Below are 22469 nucleotides of genomic sequence, written 5' to 3' on the forward strand. Positions count from 1 at the left end.
GCCCTAGCACTTAGAATAGTCTTACTTACGCTGGCTGGAAGACCAGCTTGACTTGGTTAGTCCCGTTCAGGGGCCAAACGTGAAGGTTCCAAAGCTTGAGCCGGGGATGAAATATTGTCCCCTGCGCCTGAGACAGAAGATCCCTCCTCACTGGAATTACCCATGGTAAGCCGTCAAGGGCCCTCGCCAGGACTCCCGGGAGCAGAGCTATCGGAGGAAACGCATAAAGGTGTAATTTGGGCCCACGTATGGGCCATCGCGTCCAGACCCAGGGGAGCTGGAAGAGTCAGAGAGTAGTAGAGGGGACATTGTGCTGTCTCTTGGGAGGCAAAGAGGTCCACCTCTGCTGTAAAGAATCTTTCCCAGATCTGATCCCATTCCCTGAGGGACAGGAACTTGTCCTGTGCCCAAAGCAGAACCTGGTGCGCTAGCTTGTTCAAGCGGTGCGAGCGCAGTCCGCCCTGGCGATTTATGTACGAGACTACCGATGTGTTGTCCACCCGCACTAGAACATGGTAGCCTTTCAACTGCTGGAGGAAGTGCTGTAGGGCTAAAAATAGAGCCATCATTTCGAGGCAATTGATGTGCCATGCAAGAAGATGGCCTCTTTGCCCTCGAAAGCGAACCTCAGAAACTTCCTGTGTTGTGGCAAAATTTCTATGTGAAAATATGCGTCCTTCAGATCTATTGTCACAAACCAATCCCCTGGTTGGATTTGTGAGACAATGATTTTGACAGTCAACATTTTGAATCTGTACTTCTTGCGATAGCGGTTCAGCCCGCGAAGATCTAGGATTGGATGCAGCCCCCCGTTTTTCTTGGAAACCAAGAAATAATGACTGTAGTAGCCTGACTCTATGTCTGGAAGGGGAACATGTTCTATGGCCCCTTTCTCCAGCAACGCCTGCAGTTCGCGAGTCAGCAGATGCGCCCTTTCCTGTATCATGAAAGTGGAGACCACGCCGTTGAAACGCAAAGGGGGATGTGCAAACTGAATCCTGTAGCCTTTTTCTACAGTCTTTAATACCCAGGGAGATATGCCTGGCAGTACTGTAGCTTTCACGCTGCCAGTTTTAGCACTTCAGCTGTACGGTAGGGTGTTAGCAGTTCGGCATCCTGAAATACAGCAGGATATAACCGAAGGACTAACGTGCTGTTGGAGACCGGTGTTGTCTGAAACACCAATGGCGGCGGAAACTGAACACCGAACCCCTTGGGGTGCCAGGGATGGCACCTTCTTATTAAAAAGAATGTTACACGCCCCTCCCCGGGGGGGGGGGGGGGGGCACCCCCACGGTCCTGGGCGCAAAAGCTTCAGGACTTCTGCGATCTCTTTGAGGCGGCTTGTGAAGGGCGGCAAGCCGTACCCCAGTCCTTACTGCTGACGCTTTCCTTCTGCGCCTCCCACCTGGCGAGAATCAGATCTGGTCGAGACTGGGTGGCCAACAGTCCTGACTCTTGAGCACGGCGTGGGAGAAATTTCCCGAAGGCCTGTTCATATAGCCTGGCTTCCCGAAACCTGGTGGCGACGGAATTAACAGCGTCGCCGAACAGGTCGGAAGGTGAGACAGGGCATCATGGAGAAATGTTCGATCCTTATCCTTGATGCCTGTCAAGTTTAACCACAGGTGCCACTCTGCGGACACCAGGGAAGCCATAGAACGGCCGATAGCACGGGCCGTCTGCTTGGTCACGCGAAGAGACAAGTCAGTAGCCCGGCGTAATTCTGTGATTCTCATTCACGGTGCCGCTCGTGCTCAAATCTTTTAGCAGATCAGCCTGGTACGCCTGCAGGACCGCCATGGTGTGCAATGAAGCGCTGCCTGCCTGCTGGTTGAAAAGCCTTTCCTACCAGGGTAGAAGAAAGTCTACACGGCTTGGAGGGAAGTGTTGGCTTCTTTAGTGAGGATGATGTCCCAGGAGAGAGATAGCCCACGAGCGTCTCTTCTATCTGGGTCATCATGATATAACCCCGTGCTTTCGCATCAACGATATTCGCATAAAACAAAGTCGATGGTACAAAAATACTGGATGAGTAAGGCTTGCTCCAAGAACAAGTTAATTCGTTGTGGAGGTCGTCAAAATAGAGGAGAGAGCAGAGTTGTGGCTCCATCTCCTAGCCACCCGACAGAAATCTGTAATCTAATTTAGAATGTTTGGGGAAGGCTTGCTCCTACGGCCAATCAATGTGCAGCCGCTCGACTGCACGCGTTATCACTTCAAGCAACTCCTTATACTCTCTATCCTCCTTAGAGGAGCGTTCTGAGGTAGCTACTTCCATTTCCACAGAAGCAAGAAAACGAGTCTCTTCTACACACTCACAAGAAGCACCGGAGCGCGCCTGTGAAGTGGAAGGAGACACTTCCCGCTCGGATGAGAGGGCGAGAGAAAGAAGGGGAGAATCCGTCTCGCGCACTTCGGCCAGATCGGCTTGTGAACCCCAGGAATGCAGCGCGGCTCGTGGTTCTCTAAAGAACGAGAGGCAAGCGCGAAGCACTTTTATGGGAAGAAAATCACAGTGTTCGCAGTCTCCTTGAAGTCTAAGGAGAGCGTGCTTTTCGCCCAAACACCCAAACCAAAAAGTGTGGAGATCGCTCTCCAAAAAAAAATTTTCGCAAGGGAGGGACACATCTCGTCTTAAACTCTGCCATTTTATCGGTGGGTTAACACTTTTCTTTGCTTTTAACTTGCTTGTACACACACGCGGCACAATGCAGTTCTAAGGACAAAAAGATCTGAGGAATGTTTCCAGTTTACTCCTATTTATAACCTGCAGGTGCGTCCCATCAGATGACGTCATCTGACCAAGGTTATATAAGCCAAAATTTGGCGTGTTTGATACACACATGCTGTACAACTGGCAACATGAAAAGATGTTCCCATAGCGTTTTCACGCAGCATCGAGTGTAGCCTTTGAAAGGGAACATGGCACCTGCCAACATTGCAAAAAGTACTAAGAACTGGTTTAAGAACTATCGTATACTTGTGCCTGATGGGCCAGCAAGTTCGCCCCACCCCCTAAAAAATTCTCTTTGCTCTTACCCACAGTAATGGTAATGGAGCTGCTCCTCGATGATGTGGAGTTACTTTCCCTGTATGAGTAGTCACAGGTGTACTGGCCCTGATGTGATTTATCCACAGTCAGAGTAAATGTTGTTGTAGTCTCTGCAGTTTGCTTCTTTATTAATTTCCCAGTATTATACAAACTGAAATCTACAGAGATGCATGTTGGGCTGGGTGTGGAACATCTGAACTGAAGGACTTCTCCAGGTGTGACCACAGAGTTTGAGGAGATCCGAGTCAATGTGGGACTCTGAAAATCTTAAAGGAAAGAATTATATTTTATCATTTTATATATGTTTTTACTTTAAACTGCTTTGCTACAACAAATAATAACAACTTACTTAAGCACACAACTCCAGCATCTTCACCATGTCCACAGTTCTCTACTCCAAATCCTCTGTGTGAGCACTGATATAGGTAGCTCTCAGTCCCATTACACCGAACATCATCCAGCCAGGTTGGTTCACTTCCCTGTCCAAAGCGGGCATTATGAGGAGCGCTGACTGCTTTACCACATCCAAGCTGTCTACACACCACCTGTGCATCCTTTAAGTCCCAGTAATCATCACACACTGTTCCCCACTGGGCGTTGTGCTGGATCTCCACTCGACCACAGCAGTTACTCGTACCATTCACCAGCCTGATCTGGTCATGAACTTGATTTATTATATGAAAAAAAAAATCTAAGCTTAGACTTTTATTTAGCAGTTTTGCTTATGAGTTGTGAAGTAAAGTAACACTAGAAGTAAAACTAAAGGTTGAAAATAGGCTGCAGACAATTTTAAAGATTGACAAAGACCAATCATAATTCTTAAAATTTATGTTACGTATATAAAAATGTATGTTAAAATTAAGTTATAAAATAAAATAAAGTCACTATAAAAATTCAGTGTATTGTATAAACATTGAAATAATTGAACACAGACAATGCTCATCCTGTTTACATATGCATCTTGGGCAGTTACTAATGAATATTAAAGAGTATGCAAACACAATGCTCACATGACAAGACGTCAAAAACAAGATATCGGAAACACGAACAATTGAACATTTTTCTTGGCGGATTCTGTAATTTGGTTTGTTTTGGCACAAAGTTGGTTTGTGTCCGCCATGATCGTTATTTTAAAGAAAATTTAAATGACGTCTCAGGTCACAACATCTCAAAGTCATCGAAGGGAGGTTGGGCCTAATTAGCATAAGGAAAGTACAGGGTGCACAAAACTATTTTCTTTATTTTTCTTTATTTGTTTATAGATAGATGTGCATTGCCAAGACAATAACGGTATTACTCTCCACTTTATGAATATTCTTCTTATTCATTGTGTACTTGTATAGTTTTAATCAATTTTTATCACTAAAACACTGAGTTACCTATAGGTAGCAGTTTTAGCCCACCTTTTCAGCCATCACTGAATAACATTATTACTGCTTTAGTATACTTTATTATGCTATTTATATAATACATATATCTATAGTATGGGTCATAAATGACAACTATTTGATCAGACCTTAATAAATAAATGACTTATGGCATTGTTCAGATTAACATCCTCTCTGCTCTTACCCACAGTGATGGTAATGGAGCTGCTTCTGGATGATATAGAGTTACTTTCCCTGTATGTGTAGTCACAGGTGTACTGGCCCTGATGTGATTCATCTACAGTCAGATTAAATGTTGTTGTAGTTACTGCAGTTTGCTTCTTTATTAATGTCCCAGTTTTATATAAACTGAAGTCCACAGAGATGCATGTTGTGCTGCGTGTGGAACATCTGAACTGAAGGACTTCTCCAGGTGAGACCACAGAGTTTGGGGAGATCCGAGTCAGTGTGGGACTCTGCAAATCTTATAATAAAGACATATATTTATTAATTTTGTAAATATGTTCAAGTAAGTTTTGCTACAATGAATAATAACAACTTACTTAGGCAAACAACTCCAGCATCTTCACCATGTCCACAGTTCTCTACTCCAAATCCTCTGTGTGAGCACTGATCTATGTAGCTCTCAGTCCCATTACACCGAACATCATCCAGCCAGGTTGGTTCACTTCCCTGACCAAAGCGGGCACTATGAGGAGCGCTGACTGCTTTACCACATCCAAGCTGTCGACACACCACCTCTGCATCCTTTAAGTCCCAGTCATCATCACACACTGTTCCCCACTGGGCATTGTGCTTGATCTCCACTCGACCACAGCAGTTACTTGCACCATTCACCAGCCTGATCTGGTCATGAACTTCATTATGGAAAAAGATTATTTTTTTTTTTAAGGGTAGACATTTTTTTTGCAGATTTGCTCATCGGTTGTAAAGTAGACTAACACTGGAGATAAAGCTAAAAATAGACTACCAGACTGTTTTAACAGTAAAAAGCTGATAGTTAGTAGTTTTAGCCCTCCTATTCAGCCATTGCTGACTAACAGTATTAATGCTGTAGTCTACTCACTTATGCAATTCATACACATATCTACATTATTGGTAATACATGGTAACTATTTCAACTAAATAAATTAATGACTTATAACAATGTTTATATTTAAATCCTATTTGCTCTCAACAATATAGTTAATAATAATAAAAAAATATATATTTTAAACAAGATTTTGCTACTGCAAACAGTACGACCCTTTCTTGAGTGCAGACTCCAGTGTCTTTATGATGTCCACTGTTTTGCCAGGTTGGTTCACTTCCCTGACCAGGAAAGCAACCTGACTGCTGACTGCTTTACCACATCCAACCTGTCTAAACACCATCCCTGCTTCATTTAGGCCATCTTCATCATTACCACACACTGTTAACCACTGAGCTTTGTGCTGGATCTCAACTTGAGCACAGCAGTTATTCAGACCCTTCATAATCAGTCAATCATTTTGATCTCATCATTTTGGTTTATACACATTTGCATTTTATACAAAGTTCCATAAGTTCCTTTGATTGTGTAAAGTTGCTTTGCAACAATGACAATTGTTAAAAGCACTATATCAATAAAATTGATTTGCATCAACATTAATTCACATAACACCTCACAGCAACCCAAGTTAAACTTAAGTGCTGCACAGCACGCACATAAATATAAATAAAATGTCCATAGTGTAGCAATTAAAGATTCATAACAAAACACATAAATCACCCCATTGTTTGCACCTCGACAGAGGGACCACTAATAGGTTTTGATCTGCAGAACATAAAATTCTTTTGTGAGTAAAAAGTGCCAGGCCATTAATTGCACTAAAAACGAACATTAAAATTTTAAACTGTATACGGTTTTGGAAGCCAGTGGAGGTAATACCAGTATATTTACAAGTATTAAACAGCATACAAGCCAAAACATTCAGCACAAGTTGCACAACTGGCAGATAGATTTGTACATGATCTGCATACAGATAAAATGAAACATTTTGGTTTAAAATAATTGACACTGATGGCAGCATGTACGAAGAAAATAGAACAGAGCCCAAAATGGAAACCTGTGGAACATCAGAGGACAAACTGTTTTTCTTTTTTTTAAGTAGTAAAAGCACCCCTACCATCCCCTGTACATTAATAATGCTGCGAATTATGTAAAATTTGTCATGAAAATTAAATATTAAAAGATATATATAAAACATCAATAAAAGGTCAAATCCTTTCAGCAGAGACGTGATGAAAACGAAGGATTCAGTTTAATATAGGAGTCTTCTAAATGACTGACAGCTTTAATGATTATAAAAGATGCATTATTTACACAAATTGGGTAAATAATGCATCTTTTATTTTATTCTCAATTTAGAGAAGAGTTTTTGTTTTTTCATTAAACTTTGTGGCTTCATCTACATGCCTGGGTGCAAAAGGGTCAAAAATAAACTTTTAACTGCCATAGTAATTTGATGATTTGTGTGTGTGTTTGTGTGTGTGTGTGTGTGTGTGTGTGTGTAAGAGAGAGAGGGAGAGAGAGAGAGAGAACTACAGAACTATCAAATACTTTAATTACTAATGTTTATGTAGATTTTTATTCTACTCTTATAATCCTCCCCAGATAAAAGCCATGAAAAGGATCAAATGATAGTTTTGACAATTGTATATTTAAATGCATGTGTTTTGTTTTGATGGCTCCAAGTTGATTTAATTAAGCTTATATTTTGTTAATAAAACTGTTCTTAAAACAGAAAAACCCTGCCTCCCCTACAGACCACATTCACACTTGACCACACCATCCCCCTTAAAATGTTTTTACAATTTGACCACTGAATTCAATTCAATTCAATTTTATTTGTATAGCGCTTTTAACAATTGGCATTGTCCCAAAGCAGCTTTACACAATCAAAATAATTATTTAAGTTTGTATAGAATGTGAATGTGTATGAATCAAAACGGACAGATCGTCCCTGGTGAGCAAGCCGAGGGCGACAGTGGCAAGGAAAAACTCCCTGAGATGGTAATAGGAAGAAACCTTGAGAGGAACCAGACTCAACAGGGAACCCATCCTTATTTGGGTGAAACAGAGCAGGAATTGATCTGCATTCATACTGTGTGTTAGTTGGCAGGCAGTTCAGCATAACAGTTGATGTTAATTGATGTTAATATGGAGTCCAGGTAGTTATTGAAAACTCAGGAATAAAAGGTAATCATCATATTTAATATAAACATAATAACATTCATTACAATATCATGATTTAAAAGTTTTCAGTACCTGAGCAAATTACACCAGCATCTTCACCATGCCCACAGTTGTGTTTTTCAAATCCCCTATGAGTGCACTGTGTGAGGGTACTTTCACTTCCAGAACAGCGAACATCATCCATCCATATTGAGCCACTTCCCCGACCAAATGCAGCACTTTGATTAGCGCTGACAGCATTACGACATCCAAGCTGTCTACACACCACCTGTGCATCATTCATGTCCCAGTAATCATCACACACTGTTCCCCACTGGTTATTATAATAGACTTCCACTCTACCAGAGCAGGAGTTACTGCCACCAACGAGTCGTATGTTAGCGCCATCTAAGACAAACAGCAAAATGCATGTTATTATTAATAAATGATAATGAAAGTCATTACAATGAGGCAATATTAAAACAAGTTTAAATTTAATATGAATCCATTTCTGTCATTCTTAATTCGTTCTTAAAGACAAGCTCAGATTTTACACAATTATTAATAAACATTATTTGCATTATGTAATTAATCTCATATTGTATGCAATTTCCCTACACCATGGCCCATTTGTTCAAACTTTGTATAAAATAACTTTTTTTTAAACTTCCATTTCTTCTCACTCCTTAAAAAGTAATAATATACAGTATCTGTTTTCACAGTGTAATGAAATGAATTTTGCGGAACTTTCAATTCTATCAGCCTTAGCATTAGTTCGTAATAAGATGCGATTTAGGGAACTACAAATCCCATCAGCCTCAGTGTTATAAAAGAAATGTATAACATTTGAGGGGGATGGCATCCCCCCTGTTGAAAAAAATTACAAAAACCATCCCCTCTGTAAAACCACCCTTACCACCCCATTTAGATTAATAATGCTGCGTATTATGTAAAATTTGTCATGAAAATTTAATATTAAAATATATGTATAAAACATCAATAAAAACATCAATATTAAACCATCTATGAACTATAAATAATGATGATTAGCCAATCAGAATTCAATATTGTAATGTGCTGCTCACAAGCTCACGCAAGATTGTATCATTTTTCGCACTGTTTGCATTTTCGCAATGGCCAAGAGAAGAGTTCAAGCACAGTTTTTGAGATGTTTCAAAAAGAAGAGAACTGAAGGTATGATTCATAATCATATGATGCATAATAATAATAATAATGATGACAAATCCTTTCAGCGGAGACACAATTAAAATGAAGGATTAAGTTTAATACAGGAGTTTTCTAAATGAGTGACAGCTTTAATTATTATAAAATATGCATTATTTACACAAATTGGGTAATTAATGCATCTTTTATTTCATTCTCAATTTCAAAGAAGAGGTTTTGTTTTTTCATTAGACTTTGTGGCTTCACCTACATGCCTGGGTACAAGAGGGTCAAAAATAAACTTTTAACTGCCATAGTAATTTGATGATTTGTGTGTGTGTGTGTGTGTGTGTGTGTGTGTGTGTGTGTGTGTAAGAGAGACAGAGAGAGAGAGAGAGAGAACTACAGAACTATCAAATTATTTAATTACTAATGTTTATGTAGATTTTTATTCTGCTCTTATAATCCTCCCCAGATAAAAGCCATGAAAAGGATCAAATGATAGTTTTGACAATTGTATATTTAAATGCATGTGTTTTGTTTTGATGGCTCCAAGTTAATTTAATTAAGCTTAGATTTAGTTAATAAAACTGTTCTTAAAACAGAAGAACACCCTGCCTCCCCCACAGACACACATCAGTACACTTGACCACACCATCCCCCTTAAAATGTTTTTACAATTCGACCACTGAATAAAAGGTAATCATCATATTCTATATAAACATAATCACATTGATTACAATATCATGATATAAAAGTTTTCAGTACCTGAGCAAATTACACCAGCATCTTCACCATGCCCACAGTTGTGTTTTCCAAATCCATTATGAGTGCACTGTGTGATGTTGCTTTCACTTCCGGAACAGCGAACATTATCCATCCATATTGGGCCACTTCCCCGACCAAATGCAGCACTTTGATTAGCGCTGACAGCATTACGACATCCAAGCTCTCTACACACCACCTGTGCATCATTCATGTCCCAGTCATCATCACACACTGTTCCCCACTGGTTATTATAATAGACTTCCACTCTACCAGAGCAGGAGTTACTGCCACCAACGAGTCGTATGTTAGAGCCATCTAAGACAAACATGTATGTTATTATTAATAAATGATAATGAAGGTCATTACAATGTAGCAATATTAAAACAAGTTTAAATTTAATGTGAATCCATTTCTGTCATTCTTAATTTGTTCTTAAAGACAATCTCCAAATTTTACACAATTATTAATAAACATTATTTGCATTATGTAATTAATCTTATATTGTATGCAATTTCCCTACACCATGGCTGATTTGTTCATATTTTAAAACTTCTCTCTCCTTAAAAAGTAAAAATATACAGTATCTGTTTTCAGAGTGTAATCTAATGAATTTTGGGGAACTTTCAATTCCATCAGCCTTAGCATGAGTTCGTAATAAGATGCGATTTAGGGAACTACAAATCCCATCAGCCTCAGTGTTATAAAAGAAATCGGATTTGTTCTTCCACCTTCTCCCTTTAGTTTTTTTGTTGTAGGTTTATGAATGGAGGTTGCAGCAATATATCAGCAGATTTCCGGGTTGCTTAAATGCACCCACTTGTCAAATATTGATGGTGTATTCTTGAGTGTTGAACATACTGTATGATTTACATTTACCAGACGCTCTTATCCAGAGCGACTTACATTTTTATCTCATTATACATCTGAGCAGTTGAGGGTTAAGGGCTCAACAGTGGCAACTTGGTGGTTGTGGGGTTTGAACCTGGGATCTTCCGAACCATAATCCAATGCCTTAACCACTGAGCTACCCCTGGCCCGAGATGAAAGTTTTATGGCTGAAACGTTGCCTGAGTGTCACAAACCTAAATAACGGACGGTAGAAGAATGCATGATAACCATTTATTTGTTGTTTATTTTGCATTTATTTTGTTTTTAATTAGTATTTCTTAAAAATTTGTTAAACTTTGTATTTCTTCGTTTGGATATGGCCTCAGTTTTTTCCTGGCCAATAATGGTACATCAACAAAGGGAACTGAGTCAAATCATATTCATTTCAGGGTGCTGACCTTTATTTATTTGCATTACCTACTGATAATAATGTTATTTTTTTGTTTGTTGTAGATTTCTTCTGACCCCATGATCGCTGCGGGATTGACCTCACTGGTGGATGGCCATGGTGTGGTGGCTTGGTCACTTTAATTCTCTTCTTTGTAGGTCTGCAATGTGATTTGCTGTGAGCTGGATTGCATGGAGAACACGTTTGTCTGTTTGTCTGAGTTTTTTTTTTCCTTTTTTTATTTGTATTTTTGGGAATTTGCATAGGGGGCCTGTTATGTCTTTTTTATATGGAAATATTCTAATGATTGTTTTGTGTTTAAAAAATGTTTTTGTTTATTGACTTTGTTGTTCATTCACCTCTGTTTGTCATGATTTAAGACCTGGCTGACTTATTTTTCCCATGCTGTCACTTTTCCCTAGCCCTTTGCCTTCGCTCCTTCATTTTTTGATTTTGATCTCAAGCTTCACTTTTTGATTATGTTTTTTGTTTCACATTTTTGGATCTATTGCCTCGCTCTTTGATCTCCCAGTTACCAAACGTACTGTATGCTTGCCCTTTTGACCACAACTCTTATTTCGCGATTTGGCTCAGACACCTCACTGATTGACGCCTTGGCTTTTGATCCCCTTTTGACATTGCTCTCATCTAACTCTGCAGCCACTCATCTGCACTTAGAATCCTCTCCTTCTGCTCCGCCACGTGCCAGAATAATCCAGCCAGCAAAATGAATCCAGCAGAGTGTGACCACATGAGAGAGGAACTCTTCTCAGAGCCCATAATGTTGTTTTAGCTTTGTGCTCAGTATCTTTGTCATGTTACAAGGTGAACCTTTAGCCCAATCTGATGTCCTGAGTGCTGTGGAACAGGTTTCATTAAGGATATCTTTGTACTTTAATCCCTTCAGCTTTCCCTCAACACCGGTGCAAAAAAGAGAAGAGGCTTGCATCTAGCCATTCTGACATAAAACCCAGATCGGTGGAGAGCTGGCCCTTCTTCCCTGATTGGTCAGTTTGGCTAAACAACCAGCTGTTGGAAGAGTCTTGGTTGTGCCAAATTTCTTCCATCTGAGAACTGTGGATGGCTGACTGTTCTCTTTAGAACTTTCAGTGCAGCAGAATTTCTTTTGTAGTCTTCTCCAGATCTGTGCCTTGCAATATCCTGTTTCTAAGCTCTGCAGGCAGTTCTTGGATTTATGGCTTTTGGTCTGATACAATAGACTTTTTCAGCTGTGAGGCCTGCTATGGCGCCATGTGTGCCTTTTCAAAACATCATTTTTAATTTACCACAGGTAAACAAGGCGTAAAAACATTTTAGCATGAGATAAAGAGGCTGGAGTCAGTAAATAGCCACTCCTAAATCAAGGAGAAGAATCTTAAAACCTTGGATAAAAAAATTATCCATAATCCTGGGAGAAAAATAATTGGACCATTGGTCAGTGGTCCAAAGTCCCTTTTTAGATGAAAATAAGTTCTTCATTTCTGCATTTGGAAATCAAGGTCTGGATCAGAGTCTGGAGAAAGTGTGGAGAGTTACAGAATTCAACTTGATTGAAGTGTCATCTGCTTATGTTGGTCCACTTACCTGTTTGCCCACCATAATATTAATGTCCTTGATTGCCCACCCAACACCTAATCTAAACCCTATAGAAAAATCTTTGGGCTACAGTCAAAAGAAGGATAAACACCACCTGACCCAACAATACACATGGGTTGTAAGGCTGCTATCAAAACAACCTGGTCGTTAATAATATCTCAGCAGTTTCACAGGCTGATTACCTCCATGCCATGCCACATTGATGCAGTAATCTGTGCTAAAGGAGCCCTGACTAAGTACTGAATATGTAAAGCAATCATATTTTTTGTATTGTAAATAAAATAAAAAAATCATTTCATTGTTCCATAAGTGAGAACAAGATGTAATTTGGTTCCAATTTCTATCCTATTTTACTAATGACCACTGGTACTAAAACCATAAACTACATTTTAGCTTTCAAAATTCAATCTGTTATGACTCATCTCATCAACACAGATCAAACGAGCTACATCAGCGAAAGATGTTCCTTAAATAGCTTGCAGCAAATGTAAAATTTTAACGTTCCATGGAGTGGTTCATCACAAAACTTCAGACCATGTCAAGGGACTAAGCCCCATTTTACACTCTATTTTAACAGTTAAATGGTCAAGTGTCCTTGAAAGTGTCATGATAACAGTAATTAAATGATAACTCCAATCAAATGCTTTAAAATTCTAGGGTGGTGCATTCTGTACATGGACTTAATTCAAAAGTTGTTGAACCAACCTACTTTACTGTTAATATTGACGAATTGTGATTAATCTTTCCTAATATACCTTAATAACTGAAGGTTATGAGACATCTGAGGTTTCAAAAAAAGTGCTTTTGTAGCCTGGACCAAATTTTAGCTTGATGCACCTGATCAAGAGAGTAAATTAAATCTATTCAAATGGAAAATTCACTTACCAGCCAACAGAGGGGCTCCAAGAACGCTGACTAAGGAGAGAAAAGAAAGAGGAAGAACTTAATTAAACCAGTGACTTAAGGCACAGTTATATTATATAATATATTGTGCTAGAAACACAGTCGCAACTGAAACAACAGCTTTGTGCTTCTGTCTACAAAATGCTGTTAAAACATGTTTATAATGAATCTGTTGAAAAATTTGCTATTTAAATGCAAGTAATGACAATAACTGTAGCCATCAATATTACGGTCTTACTTTTTACTATGTAGTTTATATAAAACATAGTCTGTGCACAGGTTTGATAGCCTATACATGATGTTTTCATGCTTTATATAGCCTATTGCCACCAGTTGGAAAGTTGCCTAAAAAGAACAATAGCAGCACAATCAGATGTTTTATTATCCATATGTTCCCTCATTATTTAACTTATTCTCTATAGCATTTATCCTGAACAGGGTCACGGAAGGCCTAAAGCCTATCCAAGGAGGCTCGGGTCACTAAGTGGACAGGGCACAAAAGCGAACACCAGCACATGCACAAACGTACGCACTACAGGCAATTTGGAAATGCTAATTAGCTTACTCTGAATGGCTTTGAACTGTGGGAGAAACCCGGAGGAAACCCCCCAAGCATGAGGAGAACATAAAAAATTACTAAGAACACAGACCCAAGATAAGACTTGAACCCTTGCCCTGGAGGCACAGGGCTACAGTGCTAACCACAATGGCATCCTGCTGCATTGTCCATACCATTTATGTTAAATCATACATTGTAACAAGAATTAATAGTATGTATAGTGTGAGTCACATGTTGTCCCCAGTCCATCCCTGACCACAGAGTTCATGAATTCTGGATTTTTAATTGGTAAGAAGATATTGGTAAGATGTTAATACATTAGTTTTAATACAGTATGTCATTCTTTCTATAGTAACCGCTCATTCACATAAACTTGTATGGCTGATATACCACAGAAAACAGGGCTAATAAAGTTTTACAAATCTATATTATGCCATAATATATACAGAGAGATGTGTTTCTTTAATATACTTTTTATAAAAAAGACAATTAGGCACATATTGTTATTGGAAAAGAATTAGCATTAGGGTGGTAACAGTAACTCCTCTTTATAAGGTCATAGTTCACTGAACAGGAGTGAGGACAGAACACAAGAAGTGGCTGAGTGGACAGTGTGAAAAATTAAGTAATACAGGCAACTGCAACATTTTTTTTTAAGTTTGTGTGGGCCAAATGACCTTTGGTAAAGATTGACACTAATAAGACACTGTCACTGACACTAATATGAAGAATAAAGGATTATCTAAATTGTGGTAGCTGTACTTGTCGGTGGAAAATCTTAAAACAAAAAGTACAAATTTTTTCTTTGGCTTACACATCTTAAGATAATTATGTCACAAACCTAAGTTATTGTGAGTTTAGTATTCAAATATAATCGGTCAATGTTCAAATGTAGATATTTGTGAACAAATAAAAATACAGTAGTAGACATACAGTAAGGGCATATAACAATTATATATAACAGTCTAGGGTGGAATCATAAAAAAAAAGTAAACCACTTTTTCCTATGTGTTAACAGATATATTCTGTATTTGGCTTCTTAGATTACTTTAAGAATTTCCAAAATTGTAGATGATTATCATATTGGAATTAAATACATTTTATGTAAATAAACACTAAACATAAATGTCAACACAGTAAAATAAATATTACAATTTAAATATTTACATAAAAAATAAGTAGAACTTTCTTTTGTTTTTTGCTAGTGTGTTAAATTATGCATATTTAACTGAAACAAATAAAAGCATTTGCAACTAGCCAGCAAAGATGACCTGTGATTATTGTTTTTTAAACTCTGTTCTTAATGTTAAGTTAAGGAAAAATGTATTAATAAAAATTTAGAATTTACCAAGCATTAAACTGAGATGAATTCTCAGCATCCTGGTCCTTAAATTGCTGTTCAGTTTGCTGTCACTTACTGTTTCCACTCCTGCTGTCTACTCAGAATAAAACTCATGAGATCATGAGGATGATCATCTTTTTCTATACAATTAAAGAGGTGGAGTTAATTTTTTTTGTGGCCAGTTCCTGCTTCTGTGAAAGGTCAAAATGTAAAGCACTTGTCCAGATTATATTTAGTAAATTTTGTAATAATTTAAGCAATATTTTTCAAGGTTATTGACAAATATAATGTGCCTAAAAATCTGCTCTTTCATGTCATTATTGAACTCTCATTTAACATTCATTTATCAACTTCAGCTTTTAAGTAAACAATCCAACTCATACCACCTCGATTTTTTAGAGGGCAAACATTACATTACATAGATATTATTTTGACTAAAACAAATACTATTAAGATAAAACCTATTGTACTATTTATCACAGAGTACTTCACTGAAATGTTTACAAAAGTCACTTTTTGAAACAAGCTAATGTTTTTAAACTTAGCCACAAAATAACAACATTTGTGTTCCTAGTCAAAACAGGTCATTTATTTAGTAAAAAAGACAAGAGCCCAAACATCCACAGGGAAAACTTAACTATATTACATATATAATGCTTGATGCACACACTGTATAAACATATTTACAATTTTACAGTAGCCCTGCTGCCATTTCTGAGACCCCCACTTCACCTGATTTTTTCCCAGGACACCATCAGCCAGTTTTCTGCGTACCCTTGCATGTTCCAGGCATAACAAGTCTTTGCATCACACACTGCCAATGTCTTTATATCATACTTACTGTAAATGCTTTGTTTGGCATATGCTACTTAAATGGGCACCGTCCCCTAAAACTGACAAGATGCTCATCAACAGTGATGTCATGACCTGGTTTATTAATGAGTGGCAGGCACTTCACCCACTTCTACCAAACTTCCAAGTTTGTATCGTTGACTTCGGGCTGCTTTTATGTGGTGGTCATCAAAGCATAGCACACATGACTGGAAATGGAAGGTCTCCAAAGAGATTGTAGTGTGAAAAATTGCCCAACTGGTGTCCGCATTCTATAAGCTGGATGCAGATTCGTTCCAGATTCGTCCCCTTCAGGTTTGTCATGTTCATGACAATGGTTACAATGGAGTATGCGAGGAAATGATGAAAAACAGATTTGATGTCATCTCTCACTTTTTACTAACAACCTGGTTTCTCTTTGCCTGATCACTGTCATTGTCAAATGTAATTCCATATCTCATGTGAAGTATATCTCTTGGCCTTCATGCTGCCAAAGAATGAACAGCGAGTAAGGCCTCAAAAAAGCTTTATATACCAGAGCTAAAAGAAAGGTGTATGAAGCAATATTGGAGTTTTGTTTTGCAACAGGTCTGGTAAAAATTATGTTGTGGATAGGTTCCTGTGTGGGTTGCAGTGGAAGCTAAAAAGAGGCATAAGAAGTGTTTGTGTGTGTGTGTTTGCTTAAAGACACCTGCATGTTGAGGCATGGGACAGGAATGTAGAAATGTGCTTGAACTCTGTTTGATACATTAACTGTAGTCTTACCTATTCATTTTTAATGACCGGTCATTTTTGACTAGGAACACCATGAGTGTATAAGTACAAGTTCAATGAACCACTCAAATTGTTAAAAAAAAAATTTTTTTGTTCAAATGTCATGTTTGAACAAACTCATTAAACCTCATGAAAAATAAATGAAATTTACTGCACTTTTTAAAGAGGAAATTTTGCAAAAAATTCATCATATATGCCTGACACAATAGGCTTTAAAAGTTAAGTTTGAGGAACCATCTATTATGAACTTTAGACATTATACACAAACAAATGACAATTAAAAAGGGTTAGTGAGCAGTTATTATGTGCTGATTTAGCATAACGAGTTGCTCCATCTGCATTTTTTTTATCAGTCAAAAAAAAACATTTACACACCCTAAAAAATGCTGGGTTAAAAACAACCCAATCTGGGTTGTTTTTAACCCAGCTGCTGGGTAACTATTGGACTAACTAAATGCTGGGTTAATTTAACCCAGCAAAATGGGTTATTTTTTTAACCCAGCAAAATGGGTTAAATATTCAACCCAAATGCTGGGTCATATTTAACTATAATGCTGGGTTAATTCTACCACATAAATTGGTTAAATGTTCTACCCAGATGTTGGTTCATTTTAACTGGAATGTTGAGTTAATTCTACCTCACAAATAGGTTATTATTATTTTCATGTTTTACAGTGAATCTGTAAAAAAAAAAAAAAAAAACTACCCATGTCTATTGAACAGTTAAATTACTTTGATATACTGGTTTATTACAAAAAAAAACTTAAAAGTTTTGCAAACCATACATATATGCAATAAACAACATCCTATTAAATGTTCATAGAAAAAACGTTCATTTTTCAAAAGCACAAGAACAGATAATCAACAGCGACATCATTACTATACTATTACTCACAAGGGCAGAATGGAGTAATAACACAAATAGGCTGAGGCAGCTTCTACAGAGCAGGATCTCTCAGTGACATTAGATATCTTTTCTGCAGAACAAAACTATCCAGCCCTGGTTCCGTTTTAACATACAAACACTGTCTATGACTTTTCAAGTAGGCCTTGCTATTTCATAGCAACATTACAAAAAGTCCTATACAGGTGCACACTACTTTAAATAGTTAATGTCAAAAATATAAAATGCCTTGAAGCACACATCAACCGCCCCAAGTAGTGTACATTGCTCCAGAGCCTCCCACCAGAATGACGAATGCCTGAGAGCAGCGCTGGTCATTATCTCCCAACGTCAGGATGTACAGTAGGGGTACGGCCTTGAAACTTCAGCCTGCTGGAGGTATTCCACCATGTTGGTGCCAACCTTAGAAAGAAATGAAAAAAAGTTAAAAATTGGTTGAATAACAAAGATTAAACTGAATAAGACTATCAATTTAATGTGTAATAGGATTTATACTAAATAAAAAAAATGACAAAGCTAGGGTAGAGGTAACATGAAACAAAAACATGGAGACAGCTACTACCAAAACTAAAATTATATATATACTTTAGTCAGACTAGTTGATCTTGTGGTCTGTGTTGATTTTAAGCTAATTACAAAGGAAATGCATTGTCATATCTGTGGTCATACTGGCACATTACAATCACCCAAATATAAATACTTCCATCTAGTAGTTATCTGTACAGCTGACTAATAGTTAATTTAGCCTGAGTCACAAGCAACTTTGGTTTAAGAGGGCTACCTGGTTAGCTTACATGCAGCAGTCATATTTTCATACTACTTGCCAAAGGGGTAAAGGTGTAAAATATTGTTATAACTCGGGAGAAACGCGGGTGACTTTTGACCGCGGAGTAAATTACTAGCTAGTGAAAAACGGGAGGGTTAGCAGGTGTGTATATTTGTGAGAGGGTCAGCGTTTTGTAACACCTCAGCATTTTATTGTCTCAAACAGTGAGATTAATAAAATTCTAATGTTAACTAAATGCTAGCGTCATGCTAATACTACAGTTACAGTTTCGTCACCTTGCAAACATTCTACAGAGAAAGCTAAAAAGCTCAGACATCTTATCCGTTTCTTTCACACACAGGTGGGGTTCTTTGGCTAACTATAGCAGCTATTGTCAGCTAAATTATCTTACCTCAGACCAGCCTGAAAGTTTAAGTGTAACCTTAACACGGTAACTGTAATAAATGTTATATATAGTAATAATTTTTCAGTCATATGTGACTTAGGTGAGTGAACATGTGTATACAGACCTTGTATTTAACGTCATTTTCCCTTAAATGAACCGTCATCAGCGGTGTGGAAGCTGAAGAGAGACACGAAGCTCTGACTGACAGCCGCTGAATCCACCGGTGAACTTTGGGGGAGGGGCCAAGCAAACTTCAACCCAGCAGCTGGGTTACACAAAAACTACCCAACTCTCTGTAAACAACCCAGAAAAATGACCCAACAGAGGCAACCCAGCGCTTGGGTAGAAAAAACAACCCAGCGTTTTTTAGAGTGCAGTAAATCTGGTCAGACACTAACCAATACTTAGGATTCAACTGTGCCAGACATACAAGATTACTTTACCATTATGTGACATTACATTACAAGAAATTTCAAGATTACTGTAGAAGCACAAGTGTCTGTGGGTAAAAGAATGTGATACGGTGGGTGTAATTAGCATTGCAATAATTAAAATTGCAATAACAAAAAAAAATGCAACCACGGGGAGGCGCAATCCAGTGTCTTCTTGTGCCAGTCCCAAGTCTGGATAAATGCAGAGGGTTGTGTCAGGAAGGGCATCCGACGTAAAACATTTGCCAAATCAATGATGCGAATCACGAATATAAATCCCATACCGGATCGGTCGTGGCCCGGGTTAACAACGACCGCCACTGGTGTTGTTGACCTACAGGGTGCTGGTGGAAATTGGGCTACTGTTGGTCGAAGAAGGAGAGGAGAAAGGCGTGTTCGAAAGCAGAGAGAGAAGAGGAAAGGCAAGAGTTTAGGAGTGATAGTAGGGACTTTGAATGTTGGGACCATGACAGGACAGGGGAAGAGAGTTAGTTGATATGATGCAGAGAAGGAAGGTGGATATACTGTGTGTCCAGGAGACCAGGTGGAAAGGTAGCAAGGCTAGAAGCTTAGGATCAGGGTTCAAATTGTTTTACCATGGTGTGGATAGGAAAAGAAATGGAGTAGGAGTTATTCTAAAAGAGGAGTTTGTAAGGAATGTTCTAGAGGTGAAGAGAGTATCAGATAGGGTGATGAGTCTGAAGCTGGAAATTGAAGGGATAATGTTCAATGTTGTTAGTGGTTATGCCCCACAGGTAGGATGTGAGTTAAAAGAGAAGGAGAAATTCTGGAGTGAGTTAGATGAAGTGATGCAGAGCATCCCCAGAGGTGAAAGAGTGGTGATTGGATACGGCTACATACACCAGCCTCGGTTAACTGGTAGAGGAGGAGGCGTCGCAGTTATTCACAATGATAATTTGACTATTGTACAAAAACACGGACACAAATTGAATTCATTTGAAATTCTTTATAGTAACATAAGTGTATTTAACTATATTAAGTCAGCTCAGTCGATCCCGCTAATTGTCATTTACAGACCTCCAGGGCCGTACTCGGAATTTCTTAGTGAATTTGCAGATTTCCTCTCAAACCTAGTCATTTCTGTAGACAAAGTGTTAATTGCTGGAGATTTTAATATTCATTTTGAAAACCCAGAAGACCCTCTGAGAACTGCATTTATGTCTATACTGGACTCGGTAGGAGTAAATCAGTGTGTAGTAGGACCCACTCATAAAGCAGGTCACACTTTAGATTTAATAATATTATTTGGATTAAGTATAAGAAATTTATTCACAATACCACTATCTGAAGTTATCTCAGATCACTATCTTGTCTCATTGCAAGTGTGTCACAATAATAATGTACACACAGCGCCGCGCTACCGTATGAAACGTACATTCACATCAACTACCAAACAGAGTTTTATCAGTAATCTCCCAGAGTTCCCAACTTCGATTAGATCACCGTCTGACCCCACAGAACTCGATCAGGCGACTGAATATTTAGAGTCGACATTTCGCTATACCCTAGATAATGTAGCTCCAGTCAAAAGAAAAATTATTAGAGATAAAAAACTTGCTCCCTGGTATAACGATCACACGCGCACTTTAAAACAGACCGCTCGGAAATTAGAACGTAAATGGCGTCAAACTAAATTACTAGTATTTCAAATAGCATGGAAGGAGAGCATCCTGAACTATAGAAAAGCTCTTAGTGTAGCTAGATCAACATATCTCTCCACTCTTATAGAAGAAAATAAAAATAATCCTAGATTCTTATTTAATGCTGTAGCCAAATTAACCAGAAATAAGACCACTGCAGAAATCTCCACAACAACATCATGCAATAGTGAGGACTTCATGAACTTTTTTAATAATAAAATTGTAAATATTAGGCATAAAATTGAGGTTTTGAAACCGAACAATGTAATTGATGCAGATGTTAATCTAGCCATGTCAGACCAGAACCTAGAATACTTTACTCCCCTTGAAGAGAATGAACTAATTTCACTCATCTCTTCTTCAAATTCATCAACCTGTATATTAGATCCTGTACCGACACATTTTCTTAAACAGATAGTACCAGCAATAATAGAACCCCTGTTGAGAATAATTAATTCTTCACTCAGCATTGGATATGTTCCAAAATCTTTTAAATTAGCAGTTATCAAACCAATAATTAAGAAACCTGACCTCGACCCCTGTCAGCTGTCCAGTTACAGACCAATATCAAACCTCCCCTTTATCTCTAAGATCCTGGAAAAGATAGTAGCGGAGCAGCTATGCTCATATATACATAGGAATGGCATACATGAACTGTATCAGTCAGGATTTAGGCCTCATCACAGTACAGAGACGGCGCTCGTTAAAGTAGTAAATGACATTCTATTGGCCTCTGATCAGGATTGTGTAACTATGCTTGTATTACTTGACCTCAGTCCAGCTTTTGACACTGTTGATCACGCTATTCTTCTTCACAGATTAGAAAATGTAGTGGGAATTAAGGGTACAGCCCTCTCCTGGCTCAGATCCTATCTGACCCATCGTTATCAGTATGTAGACTTAAATGGTGATTATTCTGCATGTTCTCTAGTGGAGTTTGGCGTTCCGCAGGGTTCAGTTTTAGGTCCACTGCTTTTTTCCCTTTACATGCTTCCTCTGGGCAACATAATCCGTAAGCATGGTATTAGTTTTCATTGTTATGCTGATGATACACAGTTATATGTCTCAGCAAAACCTGATGAGAAAAAACAGCTTACTAAAATTGAGCAATGTGTGCAGGACATAAGAAATTGGATGCTAACTAACTTCCTTCTGCTAAATCCGGATAAGACAGAAGTTCTAGTCATAGGACCGCATACAGCTAGGAGTAAAATTTTAGATCATACCGTAACTTTAGATGGCCTTTCTGTTCCATCAAATGCAACAGTGAAAGACCTTGGTGTGATTATTGATTCCAGCCTTTCATTTGAAGCACATGTAGATAATATTACCAGGATAGCATTCTTTCACCTCAGAAATATTGCCAGAATAAGAAATTTATTGTCGCTAAACGACGCAGAAAAACTAGTTCATGCTTTTATCACCTCTAGGTTGGACTATTGTAATGCC

The 22469-nt window shown here is 38.3% G+C and overlaps 1 protein-coding gene across 1 annotated transcript; it reads right to left on the reverse strand.

Annotated features, from left to right (window-relative positions):
• Positions 1-1314: 1314 nt before the first annotated feature.
• On the reverse strand, positions 1315-15331 carry LOC128544923 (deleted in malignant brain tumors 1 protein-like). Its single transcript, XM_053515235.1, has 9 exons — positions 15254-15331; positions 13329-13358; positions 9572-9886; positions 7733-8047; positions 4986-5300; positions 4628-4906; positions 3405-3719; positions 3043-3321; positions 1315-1457 (listed from the first exon to the last, which is right to left on the reverse strand). Exons 1-9 carry the CDS (start codon positions 15282-15284, stop codon positions 1315-1317), a joined length of 2022 nt encoding a protein of 673 aa, XP_053371210.1. The 5' UTR covers positions 15285-15331.
• Between the last annotated feature and the right edge of the window lie 7138 nt (positions 15332-22469).

This window comes from Clarias gariepinus, chromosome 16 (assembly GCF_024256425.1).
Source record: "Clarias gariepinus isolate MV-2021 ecotype Netherlands chromosome 16, CGAR_prim_01v2, whole genome shotgun sequence".
Classification (NCBI taxonomy): Eukaryota; Metazoa; Chordata; class Actinopteri; order Siluriformes; family Clariidae; genus Clarias; species Clarias gariepinus.